The 11852-nt window shown below is 36.5% G+C and overlaps 1 protein-coding gene across 1 annotated transcript; it reads right to left on the bottom strand.

Annotated features, from left to right (window-relative positions):
• Positions 1–524: 524 nt before the first annotated feature.
• LOC117454031 (cilia- and flagella-associated protein 100-like) lies at positions 525–9691 on the bottom strand. Its single transcript, XM_034093081.1, has 16 exons — positions 9631–9691; positions 8614–8685; positions 8454–8525; positions 8277–8374; positions 7913–8162; positions 7767–7831; positions 6708–6871; positions 6543–6623; positions 4534–4703; positions 4007–4091; positions 3552–3594; positions 3305–3459; positions 2437–2566; positions 2145–2347; positions 1122–1215; positions 525–866 (listed from the first exon to the last, which is right to left on the bottom strand). The coding sequence occupies exons 1-16, from the start codon at positions 9653–9655 to the stop codon at positions 747–749; spliced, it is 1827 nt and encodes a 608-aa protein (XP_033948972.1). The 5' UTR covers positions 9656–9691; the 3' UTR covers positions 525–746.
• Positions 9692–11852: the final 2161 nt, after the last annotated feature.

Below are 11852 nucleotides of genomic sequence, written 5' to 3'. Positions count from 1 at the left end.
CAAACTAACATAAGTACTGATATAAGTAACTATTTATACAACAAAAGGAACTGTAGGAATCTCGTCTCCCTTTTACATTTGCTTTCCCAAAACAAGCATGACATTTATCACAGTCAGCCACACATTTGTCTCAATATCTTTGGTTATCTTATCTCTAACAAATGTGTATATTGTAAAAATGAAGGAGAAACAACTACACATCTAAGTTAAGACACATTAAGTTGTGAAGAAAAAAGAGAATGTTTTTAAGTCTCAAACAAATCATTTAATTAAGCTGTAAGAACGTTATATTATACCATGACAACAAAAATAAAGTTTAGTAAACTGTCGGGTTTTTTTATTTTATAGGAGAAATGTAACATCCTAAATTGTCTTACAAATGTGTTGAGATTAAATTTAGGAAGTGACAAAGTCTTTCCTATAAAGTCAGCAACAGATTTATATGATATATAAATGATACATAAATGATTATGTATATGGTTTAAATGATCTAAAACAGTTATACAACCAGGCACTCATTGCAATCAGACTTAATATTCTTTACATGATTCTCTTACACATAAACTTCATTGCTCGAGTCACACTATAATGCATGATAATGTTGTGTTAACATTTCAGCTAATGATTAATGGAATCTATCTGGTTTTATGTCATGATGTGGTGTAGGCAAGTAATTATGATTATATTGTGAAATATGTTCACTCCTCAACGGTTGTGTTGGATGGATTAGCTTAGATTAGTTTCTTCTAGTCATCGGGGCTGAAGAGGTAGGCATGCAGCTCGTCTTCAGCAGGCGTATTGTCCACATTGCTGACTCTGACTTTCTGGGCAACAGGTTTGCATCTGGGCACGAGCTTTCTCCCAGTCTGAAAGAAATAATTGCATTGGTCCTGTTTTTATTTATTCTTTTTTTGAGAGTTTCTCATTTAAAAGTGGGTAATTGTATGAGGTGGAGCCTCTGTTAATCTTCAAAAACATTAAAAGATAATAAAAATTTTTAAAATAATGTATACACAAGTTCATTTTTGTTTTTTTGTAATGAGCTGTCTTTTATTTCCACACAATTCATCCATATCCTACCCAGTGCAACACATTTATTTTAAATGCAGGAAATGACTTACTATTTTCTTGGAGTCAACCAGAGATCTCTCCAGGTACCTCCTCATCCTCTCCTGCTGTTTCTCTCTCTGCTCTCTCCGCTTTTCTTCACGCTGCCTGCAACATGATGAAGGATGACATGAACTAACAGCACGTTTTTTTAATACAACAAGCTATTGTATTTTTAAAATTACATTTGGAATTAAAGTGCTGAAACGGGTTTCTACGGCAAAGATTAAAATAATTAAAGCGGACATACTATGTTCATTTTCTGATTTATATAATAAAAAGGAGGATTTAAGAAAGGAGTTTAATGGAGGAGTTCCAGGCAGGGGGGTGTGGGGGAGAAACTCCCTCTGGAGGGATCACAGAGATTTTAGCCTTTGCAAACCATTTACATGCACATAAACCTATATATAAAATAACAAAATCAACAAGAACCAAATCTGAAGAAAAAAACTATTGTCAGTTCTACCCTTCTGATCTGCATGATGTTAATCAGAAAGGCATTCTGCAACTGAACTTATATAAGAAAATAGATGGTACCATGTCAGAACAAATAACTACTTGCCATTGTTTAGATTTTTTAAGAATTCAAAAAGATTGATTCTAGATGTTTCAATACCAAGGAAGTCTATACTTTTAATTTAATAAATAAAATGCATTTTCAAGAGTTTACCACACCTTAATGTGTAAGACCAACTTTTCAGTAACCACAATTGAAGAAATAACTATTTTCGGTGGTTCCACTATCACTAAATTGATCTGATCTTACATTTCAATAACAGAAAAAAAGATACTTGCCATGTCTTAGGATTTTTTAGACTTTACATATTGATTTACTACAGTGTGATACTGATAAGTCTTTTTATTTGAATGATTCCTATATCTTTTAAGAGTCTTTTAAGAATTTGTATTAACCCTGATTAAAGGAAAAACATGCAATCTAGTAGTCGACATTAGAAGCAGAAATGAAGTTGTTGCTCAATCAACTTTTTCTTGCAGGCAAGAGTAAGTAATAATTGTATATCTCCACTGAGGCATACCTGCTCCTCCTCTCACTGTCCTTGATCTTCTTCATCATCTCTAAGCTGTCCTCAGGGATGCTCTCGAGGCTCTGCAGCAGTAAAGCTATGCGGTTCTCGATATTGGCCAGCTTCTCCAAGGTGCTCAGGTTGGTGATTCTGTCGTCCACGCAGCAGCGATGGACCTCGTCCACCTTGTCCCCCAGATCATCCAACACGACGTCCTGCAATCAAGAGTGGAAAGGAACAAGGGAAAAAATGACTTCCTGGGTGTCATCACTAAGTCCTTAAATTAGAGAGGCTGCTTCCTCACCTGGTCTTCTGTCTTCAGAATCACATGGAGCTCAACCTTCTGTCCGAGCTTGGCGCCTCTTTCCTTCTCTACGTCGATTCTCTGTTTCATGTCGTTGATCTGCAGGGTCAGCTGCTCTTTGTCCTTTTCACTTCAGTCAGAAGGGTTTCAGCATTCAATGGATTGGGAAACATTTTCCAGACCCAAGTTTAAAAATGGTGTGGATATAACAAAAATGTGTAAGGAAACTAAAACTGGTACTTCCTTTTATATGGACTTATCAAAAACACTTTACCTGTTGCCTTTTGTTGTTGTTGAATAAAACAAACAATGTCTTAACACGTGAATCTATCTTCTCATTAAAGACTGTTTAATTTATTTGTTCAGGAAATATCTCACAGAAGGAACCACGATTTATTTGTGGTCCTTGGATGGGGTGTGGGAGTGTGAAGCTAGTAATGGGTTGGAGGTCTTCTATTTCTCTCTTATATGAAGGAACGTTAAATAATTCTGACTATTTTTATTGTTGATATCTTTATTTTATTTATTATTTTATTTATAATTAAATATTTATTACTATTATTATTCTTTAGTTTATTCATTTTTTTATTTTTAAGTGTGTCTTCGTATGTCGTTTGTTTATATGAAGGGAAACATTACAATACCACAATTTATAATCGTTGAAAATGATGTTTCATAATAAAACATTTCAAATAGGATGTGGGAAAGTTGAGTTAAGGAAATAAATAATGTGCAAATAAGAATAGAGGTAATAATATATATGTGATTCCAAGTAAAAAGTGAGGCTCCTGCAGAGCTCAGGACGGCAATAAGTCTGCTTATTTTAAAGCAACTCCTAGAGCTTTGACCTTTGACCCATGATGCTTACATCTTCTTGCTGGTCGTATCCACGGACTGCTTGAGTTTTTCCAGAGTCTCCTCCACCCTCGTAGAGTTCTGAATCAGAGACAAGATCTGCTCCGTCAGCTCCGTCACCAGATTCATCAGCTGCTGGGGGTCAGAGAAGTACAGCTCCGGATCCTCCTGCAGAGATCATACACAAGGTGGGCAAAAAAGTACTGCAATAATACTGCAAGATAAAAACATTTGAAATATTTTAGATTTGGAAAACTGACCTCAAATTCTGAGTGGCCACTATCCAGTTTGGAAATTGTGATCCTGGAAGAAGTAAGAAGGAGTTTTGGAGTCAGGAGAAAGTGTTTGCAATAGCATGTAAACAGGATTTAAAATGAATTCATGGTAAGGTGTTCAAAATGATACAAGCATTCTGAAAATGACTTGAAATCATGTTTAATGGTCTTAAGTCATTAAGACAGAAGACATTTTTTCAAGCATACTATCGAAAAAAGAAATAAAGTAAAATGGATCACACTCAAAAGTCTGCCTTTAAGTGCTTCCGAACATAGGTATTCAATAGGTACAAATTATTTTAATAGGCGATTATTATTTTGCGCTTATTTGGGCGTTTACTCTTATTTATTGCTGCATCATTGTGTATGAATATAAAGAATAAATAATCAAAGCAAAACAGCCATCAATGTTGTGATGTGATGTGTTTGTGTTCCCTCACACTGCGTCGCTGTTGGCTGAGGACAGCCCGGTCTCTGTGATGGACGCCAGCTCTCGGCCTGGACCGTACACCTCCATCTCCAAACCTGTGTGTTAGAAAAATCTAAATATGCTATTATCACACTACAATACGAGTCATACTTACTTAAACAAAGGGCTTCTTGGACCACTTATCACTGATTTTACATTTGAATATTTTCTTATAAGTTTTTATGAAATATTTGTTTATGTTATTTCTTAATTATAAGAAAATAGCATTTTTTATTTTTTGTTAAATATTTCATACATATATGGAAAAAAAGTGAATATTGTTCACTGTAAAGCGTGTTCCTTTAAAAAATGGATACTAGTATGTGCATGAAAATGCAAATTGTAATAATTGTATTTTTCTATTTTACTTTTAAATAAGTTAAACATATAGAAAATTATTATTATTTTGAGGAATGACAATTTTATTATAATAAAGTCGGCAATGGGCTACCCTGGTGTTTATAATGAGTGTGATGTTGATTCCCTTGGTTTACTTGCCCTTCATAACAGCTGACTCCTCCTTCTCCTGAGCTTCTCCTTCAGACAGATCCTTGTTTTTCAAAGCTTTGGTCTTCTGGGCCTCCTGCCACTCTGGAGGAGACAACTCAAACAGCAGCTCCTTGTACCTCTTGTAGTCTATCAGGATATCTTCAAACTTGGCAATCTCACTGTAATAGAAACATATTATACTCACTTACTTACTTTAAAATATCATTGTGTGATTCGTATTTGCTAATGTTTATCTGTATTTACTAATTCTCACACTTCTTAGCTAAGCTTGGGAAAATTCCTTATTAAGAAGATTTGTTGCAATGTTGTTAGTTACACTCCATGTGCATCAACAGTATGACCTTCAACTCAGGTGAACTGAGAACATCCTGATATGGCCTCCCTAACTCCCTAACTCCCAGAATGCTCCTTTCAGTATCACCAAGCTTCACCCCTCCCTTTGTTTAAACATGCAACCCGAACTCTATCCTTCGTCTTTCACTCTGCAGACTGTATGCGCTCTGTATGACTGACTGAACTGTTTTGCAAGAAATAAAATACGACAAAGACAAATGGTTTGATTCTCTATTCACATTTGATAAATACATTCCCACCACACTCACTATGACAACGAAAGATTGAAAATGATTCAACTCCCATTGCACATTAGGTTTATTGGCAAAATAAAGAATGTCTCAGCTGTTTGCCATAAACAAATTCAACAAGAACTGTTTAAGTAGTTAAATGAAACTAATATTACAAGGGTTTTTATCCAAATTCAACAGAAAAAATGCTACTTTCAATGACTACTGCAGTCTCAAAGTTATTCAACCCCTTCATGACTAGCATCTTCAGAACTTAGTAGAGCACCCTTTTTCTGTTGTGACCTGCTCTAACATGATGCTTAGCCAGACCCCAGCTTCTGACAGCCTTAGCCTTAGCCCATTCCTCATGGGCATTGCCTCCAGTTCAGTAATATTCTTGGGTGTGCCTTTTGCAACCGCCTTCTTCAAATCCCACCAGAGGTTTTCTATGGGTTTCAAGTCAGGCAACTGTGAGACCACTCTAGAATCTTCCATCTCTTCTTCTGAAACCAAGCCTTGGTGGACTTTGAGGTATCCATCATTGTCCTGTTGGAAGGTCAAATGCAACCAAGCTTCAGCTTCCTCACAGACGGCATGACGTGTTTTCCTAAGATTTCCTGATACTTGACTGAATCCATCAGGGTTTCCAGTGCCGGAGGAAGCAAAGCTGCACCAGAGCCTCACTGAGCCACCGCCATGTTTCACTGAAGGCAGGGCGTTCTTTTCAGCATATGCTTCATTCTTTTTCCTCCAGACATACCGCTGGTCCATAGGCCCGAAAAGTTTCAGTTTCGTTTAATCGCTCCACAAAACAGAATTCCAAAACTTCTGTGGCAATATGCTCAAGACCACAGTATGGTCTTGAGCATATTGGAGCCGACTTTTCTTGTGCTTTTGGGTCAGTAGTGGTGTACGTCTTGGAGTCCGGGCATGGAGCCTGGCGCCTAACTGTGCAAACTGAAACCTCAGTGCCTGCTGCCACCAAGTCTTGCTGCAGGTGTTTTGCAGTCACTCAAGGGTTTTTGACCACTTGCCTCCTCAGGAATCTGGTGGCAGCCACTGATAGCCTCCTCTTTCTGCCATGTCCAGGTAGTGAAGCCACTGTTCCTTTAACTTGCGAACTATGCTTCCAACTGTATCTCTAGGAACATTCAGTGCTTTTGCTATGTTTTTGTATCATTGTCCTTGTTTGCGCAAGGCAATGATCAGTTCTCTGAACTTTTTGGACAATTCTTTTGACTTAGCCATATTTTGTTTTAAATTTGGATAAAAACCCTTGTAATATTAGTTTCACTAAACTACTTAAACAGTTCTTGTGTCATTTGTTTATTGCAAACAGCTGACAAATTGTATATTTTGCCAATAAACCTAATGTGGAATGGGGGTTGAATAATTTAAATTACAACTGTATGTAATTATACAACATAATCATACCTTGTTACGGTTCCTATTCCAGCCGTCAGTTTCTTGATCTCAGCATTCTTCTCCTGTTTGGCCTTTGCCTCCTGTTCAAAGCTGGCAACAGAGACAAGACAATCATTCCCAACGTGACTCTTTTTAACGTGCAACGAGCATCCATCTTAAAACACGTCTCCTCACAATGTTCTGGCCTCCACAGACTTCTTCTCGTTCTCCCTGAGGAACTCCTCAAATTTCAGGTTGTCTCTCTCGATATTCTTCTCCAGCTGTCTCAGCTGTCTGTCTTCCTTTGCAATGATTTTGTCCATCTTCAAAATCTCTGACCTTTTCATCATCAGAGACAGCTGGGGAGAGGAGAATAAAGGGTTCAATTGTTCCTCATGGGTGTGTTGGCAGGGATTATCAGGGCTGCACACATTTGTTACTGTAATTGATAAACACATAACCACAAACTGCGATATTTCGCTGCACTCTAAAATAAAACCAGCATTATTTTAATGGTATATTTTGTGTCCACTTCGATGTTGAATTTGTTCATTAAAAGAAAGAAAAATTATTTCCGTTTTTTTTTTATTAAACAAGCTATTATATTCAACAACGTTATTGCATATTTTCCTCATATCAGGAGACCTTGAAGCTAAAGCAGCCAATTTTCAAACTTGAAGTCTTCAGCTAGTATTGCCTTGAAGGTCACCTATTAGCAAAATCCACTTTTTCATGTCTTTATATAAACATCTGTCCCCTCTGTGTTAAGAGATTCTGAAAGTTTCAGGTACAAATATTCTCTCTCTTTTTGTCCTTACCATTTACATAGAAACCTGTCTGAAAATGAGCTGATCAGATTTCAGCAACTTTGTGATGTCACAATTGTGGATTGCCACAGACACAGATTCAGCACTTTTGGAAATTGTGTATCGTCCATCTGCTCTGATATCTGCTTTCTGGATATTCTTCACTTTCTGCGTTACTGCTTCCTCATAATGTAGCTGCTGGGATATTACCGTTGTGTCACTGTAGCAGCATTTTCTACTAATAAACAGTATATTTCTGATATCACAACCATGATGATAGCTTGTTTAAAGGCCTGATTTTTTAACACGGGCTATCTTCGTTTCTACGTAGATCGCTCGTTTAGATTGATTTACAGTATTACAGCAATTAGAACTACTTTGTAATTGAATGTCAATCTGGAAATCTAACTTCTTACAATATGGGACATTTAGGAACTTTTTTATTTACCTCCAATACTGCTTTCTGCCGTTCCATGGAGATCAAGTCATGTTTGCTGTCTTTTGCAAAGTTTTCTGGAGATGGAGGAGAGACAACGGTCAGCATTTACGTTAGCAAGTAATCCACGGTGTGCACTCCCCTCTGTCTCCGCTCACCTCGTTTCATCATGGCCATCTTCAGCTCATGTCTGGTGGATGTCTGTTGAGACATCCACCTGTTTTGTTTGAGACTCTTTACCTTCTCCCTTGCTTCTTCTTCTCCCTCCTCCTCTTCCTCCTCTTCCTCCTCTTCCTCCTCCTCCTCCTCCTCCACTTGTTCTTGCAGCTCTTTCCTCAACTTCGCCATCATTCGAGCAGTGTGGGTGGTCTTCTCATTAATTGGCAAAGCCAGGAATTGACGCATCTCCTGAGCATGGATGGGAACAGGAGCAGGACTTTAATATGGTAATATATTTCATTCTGTTCCCATATGAGTATCACACACTGTATGTAAAATAACTTTACTAGTACAAACACCAACCTCTTTTCGGTTCGCTTTTTCATTAATACTCAGCAGGAACATGCTATTGCTGTCCGGCACTTTGAATGGGCTCGGTCGAGTGTCTCTCTTTTTCATGTCTGCACACAATAAAACATATCAATCATCTCATTGTTTTGGCTTTCTATTTTACAGATTTGTCACTGGCTACTACTGTACCTGGTTTGCGTGATTTGGCAGCACTGAGAGTCTCTGAAACAACAACGCTGCCTGGAGAAATCTCCGGTACTTCTGTTGATAACATGATTAATCACTGACTGCAGGGACACTGTGGGTCTTATGGGTCTTATGGTATTCTAATATTCTAATAAATATTTACTGGCATTAAGTGATGACATCTCTGAGGTGACTTCTTCCATCTGGCAACACGCTGGCTCAGCGTTTTGTGTGTCTGCAGGTAACAGAAATACAAGATTAAACTGTTTTTGCAGAAGACAAACAGCATGAACTTAAAGTGTACATTTAAAGCAGAGCTGGGCAAATCCACACAACATAATAAAATTGTCCAAGCGCAAAACTTCTTATCTATACTTTTAACTCAACGCGTATTCATTTATTTGAATATTACACATTTTTACAAAATTACAACATGTTTTACAAATGTAATAGTTTATTATATAATAGGTTTTCACCTTTTCCACTACCTAGAGAGGGACCTAGAGTCAGGCTTAAAATACTTATTATTTCAATTAATATTGTGCTTAAATGATGCAAAAAACCTTTCACCTTTCAATGGTGATCATACCCATGGCCTTAATTGTTAACGTATTGCAATATTGACATACTGCAAGTATGTCAATATTGGGAGTCAGTGGCTATGCACACGTCTGAAACTGGAATAAAACTGGAAGCTAATTTATCAACAGGTCACCAAATTGCTAAACTTTAAAAGAGATTCTTAATTAACCAGGAATGAAATCTTAAGGATTCCTATTTACATTTATACAAAATGTCTAACACACATCAATCCCAGGGACCAGGACTAAAGCTGCCATAGTATACTAATTTGCTGTTTTAAATATTTATTTATATTTGACAAGCTAGTTATGATAAGGCCTACCATCAGCTAAGATAAACAATGTAACTAAATATTCTCTTTATGGGCATTCAAATGACTTTCTGTGTACTTTAGCAACATATCACGTTTGGATTGTTTTCACATTTTATCCCGGAAGTCATTAGCTGAATTAGGCTACTCTGTTTGCTAAACTAACGTGAAATTAGCCCAGTTTGTCTGATAACCAAACGGAATGTTGCTTTTATTTTGTGCGGGTTAGCATGAAGCTAACTGTTTACACACGTCTTTAATTTGATGTTTAAAATGTATTCCACCTACCGCCTGATAATGTTGCTGTTAGCATCACACATCTCCAGACTGGGCTCTTTGTTTGTGTACTGTTGCCTTGGTAACAGTTGCCTTCACGGTCTCCTATTAACTCCCTTCCAATTGGATAAAGCTTGTTTGCATTGTACTCCATCAATAGATGAGAGTAACACATACGATTATACCACACTAGACAAGGTTGGCCTTATTGTTAGTTTAAATAGAAGAAACAGTGGTGTAAAGTAACTAAGTACATTTACTCAAGTACTGTACAATGTTGAGGTACTGTACTTTAATTTTTGCTACTTTGTAGCCTACTTCAACTCCACTACAATTCAGAGGTAAATAGTGTACTTTTACTCCACTACATTTATTAAATATCTTTAGTTACTTTGCAAATTTGGATTTATGATGTGAAATATAGTCAACTCTTAAATCAGACTTTAGTTCCACCTGGAGGAAATTCACAAGCTACCCTGCAGTATACAAAGTCATTAAAATTAAAACTAGCTGCACCTTTACCAGCTTTGATAACACTTTAATGATCAATCATTATAATCAAAACGTATTATGTATATTATTCTGAAATGGACCAATCTGAACAATGACTACTTTTACTTCTGTTACTTTAAGTATAGTTTGATGCATATACTTTTGTACTTTTACTTGAGTAACATTTTGAATTTTTTGACTTTGAGTTGTAACAGAGTATTTTTACACTCTTTCTTACTTACTCAACTACCATATCTGAGTACTTTTTCCACCTCTGGTAAGACATTTCAAAAGGTCAGTATCCTTTAGGAAAACAACAAACTAATGTTTTAGTTAGAACAGTTGTATTTATGAATAAAACAGATTATCAAAATTATTATCAAATGTGTCCTAAAAATACATTTATCTCCTTTTCTGGGTTTTTGAAGAAACCAAACATGACATTTTCTATACCAACGACAAATCTGCACAGATTTTGTAAGAATTTCTTGCTGTGAAAACAATACCAAATACTGTTGGTGTCAAATTGCTTCTGAATTACGTTTTTTATTCCAAAAAAGTCTCTTTTTAAAATGAGTATTTGGGGGATGTTTTCTTTATATGTTTTCCTACTGGGGAGAACATTTGGCAAAGTCTATTCTGTGTGCCAGTCATATTAATCCTCCACTAGATGGCAGAGACAGATCATACAGTCTGTGTCAAAGAGGCAACTCAATACTTCAAACAGAGATTTCAGGACTAAAAATAACTTAAAATACATAGAAATATATTGACATGAAATGTAGTGAAAAGTGCAACCAAGCAGAATACATGTAACAAGATTTTTTTATTCAGTAGCTGGACCCATATGTTTAAAAAATAACAATAATGGTGAGCAATATCTACTGAATGTGTTCAAGTAAAACCGAGCATTCCCTCTTGCTCAAATTAGATTTGATTTGTAAGTGGTTGATTGTGAATTTGCCCAATGAAAGGCAATTGTTTTTTTCTTAGAAAATAAGAAAACACTCAGCAGAAGACCTATTGTTTTTACATGTAAGTACATGTACCCTCCCAACCCTAATACCATCTTCCTAAATGAAGTGGACTTAGATGCCGACACTTGTTTCAGTTTACCGTGTGTTCCAGTGAATATACTTGGAAGCTGATACTGTACATTCCCTTCCACACATCCACACATGACCCTGCACATCTCAGCTCCACAGAGCAGCCCACACACTCTACACACACTTGCTTGTAGGAAATCCCAGTGTCAGATTGTCAGGCTAAAGTAAAATGAAAACACACGGGGAAGTGTTGGCTCTTGCTGAAGAAAGGGCAACTTTGTGTAAAGAGAGGGGAAAGGTGTTTTATTCAGATATGAAGGAGACAGTTTTCATGCTCGTAAGGGATGGAGAGGAAACATAAAGCAAACACGTTAAGTGCTTTATTATCAAGTATAATAGTAAAAATAAATTGTACTCATCAGAATTAATGGGCAGGAGTGGGGAAAAATATATTCATGTAGGAATCGAGTCTCCTATCTTCCAAGTTTCTACATTCGAAGCTTAGTAATGCTACTGATAGACAGTCATCCTGCACAGCAAGTCATATTTGTGTCAATAATTATTGTTTTATTTTCTTCATAAAACTCTGTATGAAAAAACGATAATTTTGACTAAATTCATATTAAATAGTATTTTGTTTGAAAAAGAACTTTGCATGTTAAAGAAAAAAATACAAATTTGTGTCAAGCGTTTTTT

The sequence above is a fragment of the Pseudochaenichthys georgianus genome, chromosome 10 (genome assembly GCF_902827115.2).
Source record: "Pseudochaenichthys georgianus chromosome 10, fPseGeo1.2, whole genome shotgun sequence".
Lineage (NCBI taxonomy): Eukaryota > Metazoa > Chordata > Actinopteri > Perciformes > Channichthyidae > Pseudochaenichthys > Pseudochaenichthys georgianus.
The sequence above is the reverse complement of the archived record's forward strand: the minus strand, read 5'-3'. Positions and strand labels throughout refer to the sequence as shown.